This window comes from Phyllostomus discolor, chromosome 12 (assembly GCF_004126475.2).
Source record: "Phyllostomus discolor isolate MPI-MPIP mPhyDis1 chromosome 12, mPhyDis1.pri.v3, whole genome shotgun sequence".
NCBI classification, from domain to species: Eukaryota; Metazoa; Chordata; class Mammalia; order Chiroptera; family Phyllostomidae; genus Phyllostomus; species Phyllostomus discolor.
The window spans coordinates 22003149-22019944 of NC_040914.2; the positions used below are offsets into that span (position 1 = coordinate 22003149).

General features: G+C 51.0%; 1 protein-coding gene and 1 pseudogene across 1 annotated transcript; one reads left to right on the top strand and one right to left on the bottom strand.

Moving 5' to 3' along the window:
• LOC114510609 overlaps positions 1-216 on the bottom strand; it is a 66396-nt pseudogene extending 66180 nt beyond the window's left edge.
• A 4657-nt stretch (positions 217-4873) lies between these two features.
• On the top strand, positions 4874-16489 carry LOC114510610 (sialic acid-binding Ig-like lectin 13). Its single transcript, XM_036012868.1, has 10 exons — positions 4874-4925; positions 11783-11855; positions 11923-12306; positions 12515-12784; positions 12979-13023; positions 14243-14498; positions 14581-14864; positions 15159-15249; positions 15599-15659; positions 16328-16489. The coding sequence occupies exons 2-10, from the start codon at positions 11819-11821 to the stop codon at positions 16487-16489; spliced, it is 1590 nt and encodes a 529-aa protein (XP_035868761.1). The 5' UTR covers positions 4874-4925; positions 11783-11818.
• The last annotated feature ends 307 nt before the right edge of the window (positions 16490-16796 follow it).

Below are 16796 nucleotides of genomic sequence, written 5' to 3' on the forward strand. Positions count from 1 at the left end.
GAAAGCAGGGTCAGCAGCTGCCCTCACCCACCCACAGCCTTCCCCTCAGGCACTCACCTGTCCACAGCAGGGCCAGCAGCAGCAGCAGCAGCAGCAGCATCACTGACAAGGAGGGTGTCTGGTTCCTGTGCGTGAAACAGAGTGAAGGCTGTGGGAGGGGGGCTGTGGGGAGACCACTGACGCTGAAAGGAGCACGAGATCTTGTTTGTTTACAAAAGAGGAACCTCAAACCTATAGTGTGTCCTCTGCATAGAGCTGGGGGCACCCCACAGCCGAGACATGCTGGCACCCAGGGAAGAGCAGACAGGGAGCTAACTCTGAGTCCTGCCCACCTCGGGGCTCACCTGCAGCACTGAAGCAGGACCAGGTCCTCTGAGGACAGACACGTGAGTCTCCTCAGGGTCCCCCATCAGAGGGGCTGGTCATCTCCTGTGTGAGCAGGAATCAGAGCCTCATCTGGGAGCCGTGCTGGGTTCCACAGGGTGTAGAACTCCTGATGTTCCTCTCAGGGTCTGGGAGAAGGGAAGTGGGGGTCTCTGTGAGGAGAAGGCAGTGATCACTCACTCGGTCATTCATTCATTCATTCACTCACAAGCAGTTGGTGAGCATCTAAGTGTCAGGTGGCCAAAGACAAGACAAGAAGGGACCCATGGACCTGGTCCATGTCCTTGAGGAAGTCCCCAACGCAGACATCCCTCCCTCCCAACACAGAAAGGCTGTGCTCACTGAGGAGTTGACCACGTTTCCTGCTCATGTATTTTTTTTCCCTAAAAATACGAGTGTAGGGTAATTTTAAAAATCCAACATGCTGAGGAACTGCAAGACTGTCTCCAAAGCAGATGCACAGTTTTGCAGTGGAGAGCAAATCACAAGAGGTCAGTTTCCTTCTCATTCCCTCCCAGTTCTTCTTTCATTTTTAAGTTTTTTTGGTAATAGTCAACTTACAGAATCATGGTGAAACTTCCTTGTGTGATTTAATTTAAATTTGTCTCATATTGATAATGTTGAACATATTTTCATGTATTTATTGACCATTTGTATGTCTTTATAGGAATGTCTACTCAAATAATTGGGCAAATTGTAACTAGGCTTCTCTCCATTTCTTGTTGATAATGAGTATTTTTCTACAACAGGATTTATTGTTTGATTATTGCTTCACAAAAATATCTTGAATATATTCTGGCTTCAAGTCATTCATGAAGTCTATATTGTAGATATTTTCCTCCAAGTCTGTAACTTCCTTTAAGTCTCTTAACAGTGGCTTTTTAGAACAGCAAGCTCCTGTCCCCAGACATGTACTCCTCATGAGGTAACTCTCTAAGGCATCAGGATGTTTGAGAACAAGGCAAACTAAGTCTGGAGGGCAGATGGGGACCTTCATGTGGGCAGCAAGTCACATGGCCAGTGCAGATGGTGAATATTGACCACCTGAAGTCAGGGTGGTACCTACAAATATTTCCTGATCAGGAAAAGGGTCTTTGCAGATGAAAAAGTGGTGAGGATATTGACCTGGAGAGGATCCTCCCTTGTCACGGTTGGTCCCTGAATGTAGTCACATGTGTCCTCCAAGGGAGACACAGCAGGTGACTTTCTGCACACAGAGCAGGATGAGGCATGTGGCCAGGGGACAGGCTGCAGTGACCCAGGCACCAACCAAGGATGTCCAAGAGCCCCAGGCCCTTGGAATCACAAAGGTGGACTCTCCCCTTTAGTCTCTGAAGGCATGAGTCCCTCCAACCACTGATTTCCACACATCAGAACTCATTTCTCATCATGGGATTCAGGACATGTTACCCCAAGATGTGACACCTAGTTTTTCTTTGTTCCAGGGGCCTCAGTGGAGAGCTCAGAAAGACACAGGGAAAAGATATTTTACTTCTTACATGAATTTGTAGCCCCCAAATTTAAGAGAATAAAACTTCTTTATGACAAATTCATTAAGTGTGTGGTAATCTATTTCAATGGTCCCAGGAAAGCAACACAGGCAGGAATTCACAGAGCACCTCTGGGAAAAAGCAGAGAAGGAAGTGAGAAAGGACCTCCTTCACTGGACCCACTCCTCTGTTCCTCTTTGCAGACAGACTTCTCAGAGGGTTTTCTGGACCCTGAGATCCCATATCCCCTCCTCCAGTTCTCTGCTCATCCTGCTCCAATCACACCTTCACATCTTTCCCACCAACCACTGAGACCCAGTGACAACGTGTTTTCTTGTGTCTTCTCTTCTCTGTGGGCCACCAGAGCCTGTCCTCCCTCACCACTGCCATCCTCTCACACTGACACTTGCACCCCATCTCTAGTCCTGACCACCTCCTCATCTCCATCATTCACACCAGCTCTCTCGCTGATGTCCCCAGTGGTCATGAGGTGGCTTCTCAGAATGAACATCCCCCTCAAAACCCCTTTCTGGTCTCTGAAACACAGGCCCTCCTTTCTGTGGCTCAGTGTTGTAGTGTCTTCACTGATTTCAATTCTATGCTCTTGTCTCCAGAATAGTAGTTTCTGGATGACATGGATTTTCATGCTGGGTCCATGGGTGCATCCCCAGTGTCTATAACAATGCAGGCACACAGTTGGTATTCAATTGTACTTTCAAAGAGGATATAAATACATAAATATCCTATGTATTTTTATTGCTCACAATATACAAGAATTACAGACACACGCACAGAAAGTGGGGTGACTTTTAACTGCAACAAAGGATGCTCATCACATGGAGATGGAGGAATCTGAAAGAAAGGGAATTTCAGCAGAAGGAACTCTACATGCAAAGTCTAAGAGTCACAAAGACGCTGGCTAGGATGTGAGCAGAGATGGTGTGAGATTTCAGAAGAGGGTGGAATCCAGTGGAGAGTCGATCAGGGCAGAGCCAACACCAGCCCTACATTCAGCCTGTAGAGTTCGCTCCCAGTCCCTGGCCATGGAGAGGAAATATCTGTTTATACCATGCAGAACCTGGAGGTGAGGTCTCTTCAAACATAGTCGGGAGGCCTGAGTTGAGGACAGAGGTGGTGGCAGGACTTTGTTGGATCCATAGGCCCAGGATGAGAGGCCACAGGAATGACCAGGGTCAGGATGGGGAGGAGATGGGCATTGAGCTGAGCTGTGACAAGGAGGAAGGGTGGACAAGACTTAGTGACTTATACAATCATGATGAAGGAAGGGAGGGCATCCCTGGCCCTGCACTCAGCCAAGGGACCCTTGTCCTTCCTTCCCCTCCCTTCCCCTGGGGCAGGGCTGACATCAGGATAATGAGGAAGAGGAGGAGAAGCAGAGTTTTAGCAGCTGCTTCCACCATGGCCACCAGCACTACCACTACCCCAGGCCCTGATTTCCCTGCAGTGAAGAGGGACGTGGAAGGAGTCTCCTCCTCAATGGCAATGCTGTGTCCTTTGGCTCCACTGGAAATCTGGAGGTCGTCCACCAGGACTTCCTTCATCAATAGACTGGGGACTGCCTGTGCCTTTACCCCTGACTCTGCTCTGACTCCCAGCTGTTGGACAGAAAATAAGAGGTCTCAGTTGGAATTCATCAACAGAAAACATCCTATTAATTAATTAGCTCTATGGAGAAAGTGAGAAGCCAGCCCAGTGAAAAGGAGAAGTATTTCTTAATCATAGATCTGAAAAGGCTTATTATACAGCATATAGAAAGAACTCTTACAGTCCTGGCTGGTGGCTCAGTTGGTTAGAGCATCATCCCGATGTGCCAACATTATGGGTTCGATCCCTGTTAAGGGCACATAGAAGAAGCAGCCAATCAATGAATCCATCAATAAGTGTAGCAAAAAATTGATGGTTCTCTTTCTGTCCCTTCCTGTCTCTGTGAAATCAATTTAGAAAACAACTCTTCAAAAAAAACATTCTTACAACTCAACAACAGAAAGTCAAACAACCCAATTAAAAAGTGTGCACAGGGTTGGATTATTCTAAAAAAATAATGTTAAAAAATGGGTAAAGGACTTGAAAAAATTGTCTTCAGAGATGAATACAAATGAACAGTAACTCCACAAGACAGTAAATGGCTTCGCTGTTATTACACACCAGTGCAACTCAAAGGTGTGCTGAAATAGCCCTTCTCCCCCACTAGTGACATGTAATATTTTTCAGGGAGAATAACAATGCAGGTCACTGTGGGGAGAAATGGGAAGACTTACATTTTGTTTTCGGGAACCTGAAATGAAGCTGCCACCGTGGAGACCAGTCTGCAGTTCCTTCTAACAGTGACGCACAGACACCACCCTGTGACCCAGCGATTCCACTCCCAGGCATATGCCCAAGAACGTATGTTCCAACAAAAAAAGCATAACCAGTATTCACAGCAGTGATCTCACCATCAAAAATGGAAACACCCAAATGTCTGTCCACTGATGAGTGGGTGAATGTGACACATCGGTACAAATGGAGTGTTATCAAATACCATGTACAGAAGTTGTGTTATGGAATTGTCCACCTGAGCCTATGTAATTTTATTAAACAAGGTCACCTCAAGAAGTCGAATGAAAAAATAAAAAAAGAAAAAGAAAAAAATAAGAATAAATACATTAAAAACTATGGGAGGGAAACTAAATGTGAGCCTGGCAGACTCCACCAGCCACATGCCAAACAGGCTCCAAGCCCTAATTCAAGGCTTCGTCCCCTCTAGGCCCAGGGCCCCCAGGATGAGCCCCCACACTCCCCTGTCCTGGCAATAGCAGGGCCTAGATGATCTGGGTTCCTGGCATCCTGAGGCTGAACCCAGGAATAAGGTGCAGCTGCTGGGCTGGACCCAGCTGAGCTGAGGTCATCGCTGGCCTGGACTAGCTCCCACCCCTTCCCCATCCTCTCGCACATCTCCAGAGCAGGGGCAGCCCACACACCAGCCACCAATGCTCACTTGGCACCCAGACGCAGGGACACCTGGATGCCAGCAGGTGCTGCACTCAGAAGGTGAGCTCCCCTCTGTTTGCAGCCCCTACCCAGGGCAGGGCCAAGCCCTCAGGGAAGGAGGATTCCCACCAGGGAGCCACAGTGAGGGCTGAGTTCTGAACAGTTAATATTGAGCCAATTAGGTTCACAGCAGTGTGTGAATCCCATAGAGTCGCTGAGGGGGAGGAGGACCTTGCACCATTCAGGCCACCGAGGGCTGCCCTCAGCAGCTGCCTGCACAAGTACCTGACACAGGCAGAGAGTCTGCAGTGAGGGGTCTCCAGGTTTCCACAGGAGGATTCGACTGGCTTGCCTGTATGACTCTGTAGGCTGACAGGGAACTCAGTCAGCTCAGGATTTAATAACCAAGTACCAAGGACTGGGCATTTCACACAACAGAAACGTATTTAACGGTCGAAAGTCCAACTTTGTCTGTCAGCAGATGTGGTTGCTGGTGTGAGCCCACCTTCTGGCTTGATGGTGGCCGACTTCTCCCCATGCTCATGTGGCCTTTTTATGTTGCATGTGGGAAGAGGAAGGGGAGATTGCTTTCTGTTCCTTTTCTTACAAGGCCATCAATCTTCAGGGGGCCGATATCATGAACCCTTTAACCTCAACTATTCTGAAATAACAATCATGTCACTTCAACAGATGGATTTGGGGGGACCTGATTCAGTCTATAGCTCCATGGGGTCCCCGCCTTCCACCCATCCTTGTCCTTACTGTAGGCAGTTCCTTACCTGTCATGTGCAGAGTCTGTCTTCCCTTATTGCAAGTTTCCTTCCCTGCTTTGCAATAATCTCACTCCCTCATTGCAATAATCCCTGTTAAAAAATCCTCACCTGGGGATATGTTTTTATGGGGGAGGGGGAAATGTTGATCAGTTGCCTCTCATATGCATCTGAACCAGGGATCCAAACTGTAACCTAGGCATGTGCCCTGACCGGGAATTGAACCAGCAACCCTTTGGTGTAGAAGATGTTGCTTCAATCAACTAAGCCACTTTCCAGAACTTGTGATAATTCTTCTGAATAAAGTCTCTCCTTATCTAGTTCCAGATTTATTTTTTGAATATATGTTATTGATTATGCTATTATAGTTGTCCCATTTCCCCCTTCATTCCCCTCCATTCTGCACACCCTCTCCCACCCACATCCCCCGCCTTTAGATCATGTCCATGTGTCATAAGTTATTTAGCTTATACATTTCCCAGACTACTCTTGCCCTCCCCCTATTTTCTACCTACCATCTATGCTAATTATTCTCTGTACCTTTTCCCCCTCTCTCCTCCTCCCACTCCCCTGTTGCTAACCCTCCATGTGATCTCCACTTCTGTGGTTCTGTTCCTGTTCTAGTTGTTTGCTTAGTTTCTTTTTGTTTTTGTTTCAGGTGTGGTTGTTAATAATTGTGAGTTTGCTGTCATTTTACTATACATGTTTTTTGTCTTTTCTTAGATAAATCCCTTTAACATTTCATATAATAAAGGTTTCATGATGATGAACTCCTTTAACCTGACCTTATCTGGGAAGCACTTTATCTGCCCTTCGATTCTAAATGAAAGTTTTGCTGGATACAACAATCTTGGATATAGGTCCTTGCCTTTCGTGACTTGGAATACTTCTTTCCAGCCCCTTCTTGCCTGCAACGTGTCTTTTGAGAAATCAGCTGACAGTCTAATGGGAACTCCTTTGTAGGTTACTGTCTCCTTATCTCTTGCTGCTTCTAGGATTCTCTCCTTCATTTTTATCTTGGGTAATGTAATTATGATGTGTCTTGGTGTGTTCCTCCTTGGGTCCAACTTCTTTGGGACTCTCTGAGCTTCCTGGACTTCCTGGAAGTCTATTTCCTTTGCCAGATTGGGAAAGTTCTCCTTTATTATTTTTTCAAATAAGTTTTCCACTTGTTGCTCTTTCTCTTCCCCTTGTGGTACCCCCATAACTTGGATGTTGGAATGTTTAAAGATGTCCTGGAGTTCCTAAGCAGAGGCTATTCTTGCTCTCCCCCTATTTTCTACCTACCATCTATGCTACTCATTTTTTGTCAGTTCTTATTTCCTAATTCTTTTCTGTTCAGTTGTTTCTTTCTTCCTTCCTGGTCCACTCCATTGATTTGAGTCTCAGTTTTCTTCCCATCACTATTGGTTCCCTGCGCAATTTCCTTCATTTCACTTAGTGTAGCCTTCATTATTTCATCTAATTCGTGATCAAATTCAACCAATTGTGATCATCCTTATCATCATTGCTTTGAACTGTGCATCTGATAGGTTGGCTCTCCCTTGGTTGCTTAGTTGTATTTGCTGTGGAGCTTTGACCTGTTCTTCCTTTTCAGCAATTTTTTTCTGTCTTGAGTTGCCTATTACCTAGTGAGGGGTGGAGCCTTTGGTGTTGACCAGGGCGGGGCAACCCAGTCACTGGATTGTGACTTTGTATGTGGGGGCGCAGTCTGAGTGGGAACAATGGTGCTTGCTCCACTCTGTTGGCTTTCATGCCCTTCCACTGCTTCCCCCAAGCAAACTTGGCCTTTCTGGTGGTAATTCCCATGTGGGTGGGCTTGTGCACATTCTAGGACCCTGTTGGTCTCTCCAATGAACTCTACTGTGAGGCTGAGAGACTCTCCTGGGCCCTGAACCCCCACAGGTGTTTTCAATCAGTGCCCCGAGGCCCCATTTTCTGGTGTTGGGACCCTGGGTTTCTTGGTCTGTCTCACTCCCCAGTTTTTCCTGGTTTATCTGAGTGCAGATGTGGGACCTCCCAATCAACCTTGCTCACAGTGCCTCACTTCATAATCACCGCCTGCCCTGGTGGATTCATTCCCACCCTGCTCCCAGGTCTACCAGCAAGCACCTGCACACCCAGCACCCAACTGCTGCAGTCTTGCAGACCCAGGATGCCTTCCCCGCCGGCTGCCACCGCTTTTTGTGCCTCGATGCCTCTCCACCTGGCTGCCCAACTCTGCCCTTCCTACCTGTCTGGATGAATGTGTCTGTTTTAACTCTTTGGTTGTCCAACTTCCATGCAGTTCAATTTTCTATCACTTCTGGCTATAATTTTGTTTCTAAATTGTTGTCCTTATTTTGGTTGTGCGAGGAGGTACAATATGTCTACCTACATCTCCATCTTGGCCGGAGGTCCCAGATTTGTTTTTCACATGACAGACTGAAGGCTGAAGGCCAGCCTCCTCTGCCCGGCTCTGCAGCCCTTGGAGAGCAGACTCCAGACACATATCCAGGGGCATGACCACACTTTGTCTCCTTTATCCCAGGTTTCAGCAATCATGCATGGTCTGCTCCTACCCAGACAATGGCCAGGACCTCTCCCAGCGTCTTGTTTGTGCCTGAGGCCACCACTGCCAGGGATGCTTTCCCTCCCGTCTCTGCTTGGCCAACTCCTGCTTTCCCCTCAAGGTACATTTCGAGAGGGGTTTCTCCTGAGAAGCCTTTTCTCACTCCATTTCCACCCTTGAGGGCTAAGGCCAGAGCTCTGGTCCTTGGACCCCCAGGCCATGGGAACCTCATCACACTGTGTTTTAATAGTTTACATATTTCTCTGCCTTCCCCAAACCCCAGACCATGAACTTGAGCCAACCTGAGGCTTCCTCCTACTGGCTTCCTCCTCCTATCTTCTTCCTCCTACTGCTACTGGCATACAATGTACATGCAGTAAAAGTTTAGAGAACAAAGAAATGGGGAGAAACATAGGGATTTCTCAGTGTTTCCCTCATGAATGTGATGCAAAGGAGCCAAAATGTACTTTTGTTATCAAATGAACCAGGAGTAAAGGTTCAGGTGGTGGACAGGGTGTGACTGAGGTGTGTGCAGGTTGGTGGCTGAGAGAGTGGTGTGATGATAGTGATGTTGTGAATCTTCCTGAACACCTCCTCACTGAATTGATACTTTGAAAGTGGCAGGAGGGGAAGGATGTCTAGCCAGGGGAGGAGCAGGGCTGGAGCTGAGTGTTAGAAAGTTCCCTGTTCTGCTGGAATTTTGTTTTGGTGCAGCTGGCATGGATCAAACTACTTGAAGGAGTGATCCAAGTGCAGGAGACAGAGAGCCTTAGCAAGCACATCCTCCTGCCTGGGGCTCCAGGTGGGGCAGACAGACATCCTCCTCAGGACAGACAAAGCCTGAGACTGAACAGGAGAGGGGATAGATGGAGCAGAGAGAGGATCCCAGCCTGATGATGCCTGATGATTCCTGATTGTTGGGTCCCCTACAGACCCATCCACATCCACACCTTTCCACTCCTGGCCCCAAACTGGGACAAGAGCCTTTGGAGTCAGGACCTGCTGCAGAGTTGGGAGGCTGGTACCTGAGCTCACCTCGGGATCAGTTGCAGCATCACCAACAGCCCTGCTTCTCCTTGGGGTTCAGTGCCTTCTGGAGGATGAAGCTCCCCCTGGAGGCCAACCATCTACCAGCCCCAGAGCAAGGTGGGAGGGCCTGGGTGAGGGTCTGGTGACCTCCTAGGTCAGTAATGCTGGTCACAGGTGTTGGGACCTCTGGAGTTCTGCCTTCCTCAGACGTGGGCTCTTCTCCCGTACGGAAGTCAACTGGGTACTAGATGCTATGCTACCTCATTAGGTGGGAATAATGAAGCCAGACTCGGAGCATCATGAGAGGAGAGCATTCATCACTCAAAGTGCGATTCTTATGGCACTTGACAGCTGTTCCAAGACCTTAGGAGAAGCCAGGTTTCCTTTTAGCTTTTTAGGTGTCTTTTTAGAGGGGAAAGGAGGAGAAAGATTCCCTTGGATGCTGAAGCAGAGATGCTGAAGGACTGGCTGAGGCAAATGGGAAACAGCAGATCCTTTTTCTACCCCAAAAGAATCTTCGGCTCTGGTCCTGCTCTGTGAAATGGGGTGACTTGCTTCCCATACAATGCAGCTCTCCTTCCACCTGCCAGGTGACCTGCCTAATCCCCCACACCCACCATCCCTCCTTCCTTAGGTTCCTCTATCCCACCCACCCCTTGAGTCAGCCCTGACCACCCAGCCTGTGACTGTCCCTGCTCCCCACTCCAGGTCCAGCAGGGTCTGCCTCACTTCAGCCCATCCCCTCAAGATCACCGTGCTCCACAGATGGGAGGCAGCACCCAAGATGTAGGTGCAGTGATGGCCTCTCCAGCAGAGGGAGCTGCCTAAGCAGAGCCCAGGGGGCTGGTCTTGCCCTGGGGAGAGGAAGATCAGGGTGTCTGGGCTGAAGCTGCAGCCCTGCAGAGTGCAGAGCAGGTGGAGCAGGAACAGAGGAGTTTCCCCTCGGGGTTTCCTCCTGTTACCAAGTCTTTCCCTTGCCTCTCCTCCACCCACCCTCAGAGCGGCCCCGTCCCACTGATTCGCCCCTTGTGGACAGTGTCCACTGTGGTCCAGGCCAGACCACTCCCCACACCTTACTTGTAGGAAAACCTCCATCTTCTTGGCAACCCCCTGTGTTCCCTGGCTCCGGCTGTCATAACACGGTGCTGCCACTAGGGTGCGTAAACAACAGCAATCCATAGTCTCACAGTTCTGGAGACAGGAAGTTCAACATCAAGGTGTTGGTAGGACTGATCCCCTCAGAGGCCTCTCTGCTTGGCTTGCAGATGGTTCTTCCCCTGTGGTCTCTTCTCTGTGCATGCCTGTGCCCTAAACTCTCCTTATAAGGACACCAGTCCTATAGATGAGGGTCTTTGCTAGTCACCTCATTCTACCTTAATCCCTCTAAAAGACCCCATCTCCAGAACCAGTCACATTCAACAGTAGTGGGGGTTATGACACAAACAGATGTATTTTGGGGGTGACAGAATTCAGCCTACAGCACCTACTGAACCTGGGTGTCCGACTGTGCACACAGCAGTGAGGCCTTTCGGGAGGCAGCACAGTGAGCATGGAGGAGCCAGGATGGAGCCCAGGGCCATCTGGCTGCAGAGCCCGCACCTCTGACCCCACCTTGGAGATCTCCTCTGAGGAAGCCAAGGGCCAAGTTGGACATCAGGGGATGTCCACCAAGGTCCGGACTCAGAGTGACCACTGAGGATTAGACAGGACTGGCACCTGACCTTACCTAGGGTTCTCCCACTGAAGATGAGGGTTGGGGACTGTGATTTCTCCCTGTGACAGATGAGGAAAATGAGGCTTAAAAGCAGAAGAGCCAGGCCCCCCTGACTCCAAAGGCACACTGTGCTGGCATCTTGCTCTGAATCAACACCAGGGATGCCTGGGCAGGGGGTTCCAAGCAGGCCAGCAAGCTGAGGACCACCTGTGGGGTCACAAGCTGATGTCCCCCAGAAGTCGTGATCCTGTCCTATCTGGCCATTCTCACGAGGGGGTCACTGTAGACTGTCCACAAAAACTGAGTTTGCTACACGCCCCAGCCTGTATTGCCATCAACATGCCCTGAACCACTGGGAACAGGCATGGCCTGGGGCCCCTCTGCCTCCTCAGGTGTGAGGGTCACTCTCAGGGACAGAGACAAAGCCTGCGACAGTCTCCAATTTGACTCCACACCCAGGAGGGAGTAGATGCTCTGGTGAGCTGTGTGTTCATTCATTTGTCTGTCACCCCCTGTCTCACCTGGAGGACTATATCACGTTTCATGCTTTCCCCTTCCCCTGTGAGCCCCTCCTGAGTCCCACTCCCAGGGGACTGATCCTGTGTATTATACAGAAACTGCCTGCTTTACTGTGTGGACAGTAGTGCCAGAGGGGCAGGCCAGGACAGGAAGTTGAGTGGTGGGGTGTGTCTTCCTTGGTGCGTGGGCACCTCACAGGGCATGCCATCTGGAAAGTGAAAGTGCTTATTCTCCAAGGGCTGGGCCAGCTCCACCACACGGGCTGCCCACTTCCTCCTCCCTGATCATCATCTTTTTCCCTTCCCCCTGGCTTCCTGTTGGGGCTTCCTCTCAGTCCTGTGACACAGAGACCCTGACACTTACCCCAGAGATGCTGCTGCTGCTGCTGCTGGCCCTGCTGTGGGCAGGTGAGTGCCCCAGGGAAGAGTGTGTGGGCTGGGGTGGAGGCTGTGGCTGACTCTCCTTTCCCTGCAGGGTCCCTGGCTCAGCATCTAGGATTCCGGCTGCGAGTTCAGAAGTCTGTGACGTTGCAGGAGGGCCAGTGCATCTCCGTGCCCTGCACTGTGTCCTACCCCAAGATAGGCTGGACTGAGGCTGCCCCAGCTCATGGCTACTGGTTCCTGGAAGGAGCTGAACCAAACTCGGATGCTCCTGTGGCCACAAACAACCCTAATCGCAAAGTGAGAGATGAGACCAGAGGCCGATTCTACCTCGTTGGGGACCCCCAGACCTCCCACTGCTCCCTGCGCATCAGAGATGCACAGAAAAGGGACACAGGGAGATACTTCTTTAGGGTGGAGAGAGGGTCCTATGTGAAACACAATTACATTCAGAACCAGCTCTCTGTACATGTGACAGGTAAGAAGTGGGGTACAGGTGAGGACACATGGCTGGGTCCTGAGGTCTCCTGGCATGGGAAGGAACCTGATTCTCCTCATCCTGGAATGGACTCAGGGAGACCAATGGGAACTGGACCCTGAGGCTGGCCTGGCACAGAGGCTGCAGTTTAGGGCACACTCGGGGATCCCACCTCCAGGGCCTCAGTGTCTGTCTCTCTCTTCTCCAGATCTGGTGCCTGACATCCACATCCAGGGCACCCTGGAATCTGGACACCCCAACAACATTACCTGTACAACGTCATGGGCCTGTGACAGAGAGACACCACCCATCTTCTACTGGATGGGGGCCAACCTCACACCCCTGAGTCCCTGGACTCCCAACTCCTCAGTGCTCACCCTCATACCAGGGCCCCAACACCACGGCACCAACCTCACCTGTCAGGTGGCCTTGCCAGGTGGTGAGATCAGGGAGAGGACCATCCAGCTCAACGTGACCTGTGAGTACCTCAGCAGTCACTGGCAGTGGTGGGAGTTAGGGGTTAGGGAGCTGGGCCCAGCAAACCCTGGATGCAGAGGAAGGAAGGAGGACACCCAATTTCACCCCTTTCCTGTCTATACAGTTTGTGGGTGGAAAGGGACAATGCCCACCTTTCTGCCACTGAACAGGGAACAATTATGTCTGTCTGTCCAGATGCACTCCAGAACCTAACCATCATGTCCTGGCAACAAGGCACAGGTAGGGTGCATCTTCTCCTGTCTGGGGGTGGTGGAAGTGGGTCTCCCTGCATCCTTCAGAGCAGAGCTGGGATTTCAGAACTCAGATGGGAGACAGACTCAAGCCACGTGAGAGGATAGCAGAGGTGAGAGGCCCCTCTGACTCCTCCTCGACATACATATTGGCCTCCCCACCCCCACCCCCTCACAGGACACTGCATGAGGTTCTCAGATGTACAGCACTGTGGTCAGACATTCATAGAACTTACAAAGGGATAAGTTTAGCTCCCCGTGACACCATCCATAGTTATTACAATATTATTTACTATATTTCCTCTCCTGTACTTTACATACCATGACTATTTTTTAAAGGGCAATTTGTAATACTATTTTTTAAATCTGCCTGATTTCTTCTAGTCCCCAACATGGCCACTCAGTTGGTCCTCACAGGACTTCTTGCTTCTCTGCCAGCAGGCGGGGCCACGCCACACCCTGGTGGAAGCTGTGCTCTGTGCCATCCTCCCACCATGTCCTCCATGCCAGCACCATCACCTGGCCAGCTCCCACCCTTTCTTGTGGTCTGCTTAAGTCTCTCTTCCTCCAGGAATCCCTCCCTGACCTGCCAGTCTCATTCAGGTCTCGTCCTCAGGGCTCCCTCAACACAGTTAACCCACATCATAAAGTACATCTTACTACTCAGTGAGAACCTGCTTTTGGGGTATCTTGTCCATGAGACTGTGAGCTGTGAGACACAGCTGAACTGGGCAGGTCATAGTGTACCACAGTTGACAGACATAAATGACAAACTTCATCCAGAGAAATCTGGGGTCTGTGTTGGCACTGGCAGCCAAGGCAGGAGGTGTGGGGACCAGGGTGGTCCAGCCAAACATTCACCAGTCTCTTCCAGAGGTTGTAGTGCCTGCCCCTAGCCCTGTCCCCTTGGAGCTGAGCCCAGTTGGTAGACCCCATTGGATTATGGAAGAGAAGAAATTGATGTACATAATATAAGGAGAGGAAGGGAGAGCGCCTCACAGAGAAAATAAGAAAGACAGAGACAGAGGGAAATATAGAAACAAGAAGAGAGAGAGGTATATAGATGAAGAGGGAGATTGAGGGAGAGAGCCAGGGAGATGAAGAGAGAGGCAGAGCCACAGAGAAGCAGGGACCTATAGACGGGAAGAGAGGGAGACAGAGGGAGACCTAACCACAAGGTGGGCTGGACTCTCTCTCCGTCTTGCCAGGATATAGAGTTCTGTCCAATGGCTCATCTCTCCAAGTCCAGGAGGGCAAGTTGCTGCACCTGGTGTGTAAAGCTGACAGCAACCCGCCCGCCAGTACATGGTGGGCCCGGGGCAGCCTGACCCTGGAGTCCATGGACCCAGGGGTCCTGAAGCTGCCCCAGGTGGAACTGGAGGACCATAGGAAATACATCAGCCGAGCTCAGCAGCACGAGTCAGCCTCTCTGGAAGCCTCTGTGATCCTCAGTGTGAAGAATGAGTAGGAACACACCTTGGGGCAGGGTGCTGGGGTCTTGGGGAGGAGAGAGGCTCCCCTGATTCCTTCCCTGTTTCACCCACAGACCCCCCACAGCTGCAGGGACCCTCCTGCTCCTGGGAGGACGAGGGTCTCCACTGCAGCTGCTCCTTCCGAGCCCAGCCGGCCCCCTCCCTGCGCTGGCGGCTAGCAGAGGGACTGCTGAGGGGAACCACAGCAATGCTTCCCACACAGTCACCTTCCACTCAGAGGAGCCCTGGGCCAACAGCTCCCTGAGCATCCGTGAGGACCTTACGTCCAACCTCAGGCTGGAATGTGAGGCCCACAATGCCCGCGGGAAGGAGACAATGACTATCCTGCTGCTGCCAGGTCAGGTGTGAGGGGGTAAGCCCAGGGAGGGGGCACTCAGCTCTGGACCCTAGAAGACACTGAGTGGGAGGGAAAGTAGCCTGACTCTGGGCAAAGGGGCACTGGAGTCCGGGCCTCTGAACATTGTCTCGGGAGGGGCTGGGGGACCTGGAGGCTGCAGTCACATGAAGGGTGGGGGACAAAGGAGTCCTGGATGGGAGTGGGCACACTGGTCAGCATGGATTTTAGAAGGCAAGGTGCCCAGATACCTGCTCAGAGAAAGAGGAGCTCACCCAAATTATCTCATCTCTGCAGGGAGACCAGGATATAGGACAGGAGTGATTCAGGGGGCTGTTTGGGGAGCTGGTGCCACAGCCCTGCTGGCTGGCTGCCTCAGCCTCATCATGTGAGTGGGTAGGGGTCCCAAGTTGGGCAAAAGCCTCAGGAGGTGGAGGTGGTGATGTGTGGGGGTGGGGATGGAAGGCATCTCCAAACATGAAAGCCCAGAGTTGTGACAAGGTGATAAATCCATGAAAAGGTGCCACAAGTTGAGGCAGAGACGGGAAGTCAGCCTCCTGGCACCTTGGCCAGGTGCACTGTGGTCCCAACACCTGGCTGCAGCTGTCTGGGAGGAGGGACATGTGTTTCTGTCCTGGGCCCTGCAGCCAGGAAGCAGCCTCCACACCTGCTCTGTGAGCCCTGCCAGGCCCCCAGGTGTGAGCCAGCTGGGCTGAAGGCCCTGTCTCTCTCCTCAGACTGAGGATCTGCAGGAAGAAATGGGCAGAGAAGGCAGAGAGCCAGAAAGATGTCTCGCAGGTGAGTGCTGGGGGCCACGTTCCACCCAGTGTCCCTGTGCTGAACACAGGTGTTCCTCCTCTGCCCCCAAACTCAGCCCTCCCCCAGGTTCCCTGGCACAGCCCCTCAGATCTGAAAACTGTCCTCTCCTGCATCTCCCAGAACCTGTCTTGGCCAAGTCCTGTTCCATTTCCCTTGTAGCAACGCCCTTCTCCTTTGCTTCCTGTCCTGCTGAGCCCCCAACCAGTTCCTGGGGTCCCTGACTCCACCTCCACTCACTGAATATTCCCCACACAGCTGTCCTACTTCTGCCATTAACATCAGCGAGTCCAACAGAAACACAATATGAACAATGTTTATAACTTACAACTTCCTAGGAGTAGTATCCAAAAAGTAGGAAGGAACATGAGATCAGCTTTCCTATCTGTAAAATGGGATAACAGTTATATCCATGGAGAGAGGTCATAAGGATTATGTGAGACTAGTAATACAAACATGCTTTTATGATTAAAATTTGTTAATGGTACAAAGGGGTAAATGGATGAATGAGTGAGTGAATGAATCAGTGAGTGAGTGAATCCTCAGGAAATGGGTGTGAAATGGACAAATGAATAAGAGCCCCCAAGCCCCAAGTGTCCCTCTCCAAACCCCAAAGGCCAGGTTGGATGCCCCTCTCTCCTCCCACTCAGGGTCACCTGAAGGCACCCTCCTCCCACTACCTGCCCCCAGTGCCAGCCACCTCCCCCTCAGAGCATGAGCTCCACTACACTGCTCTCAGTTTCCACAACATGAAACCACACAACCCTCAGGCCCAGGAGACCCTGTACTCTGAGGTCAAGATCTGGAAATGATGATGCTCCTCCACCTGCAGGAGCTGGCTGGAGCCCAGTAAAAGCATCTCCAAAAAGAAAGGTGTATCATGGTCCAATTCTTAAACAGGTAACAGCCCTGTGAGCCAAAGGTCATGAATGGAAACATGAAGTTCCCTGGAGTGGCTAAAGGGGCAGAGATTCCTGGGTTCAAATCCAGGCTCAGCTACTTCCTGAGGGTGTTCCAGCAGGCAAGTCACTACCTCTGTGTGCCTCAGTTTCCTGCTCTGTAACGTGGGGGATAATTTGATGACCTACATTGTTAAGTGAGAAAACATGCACCATTGGC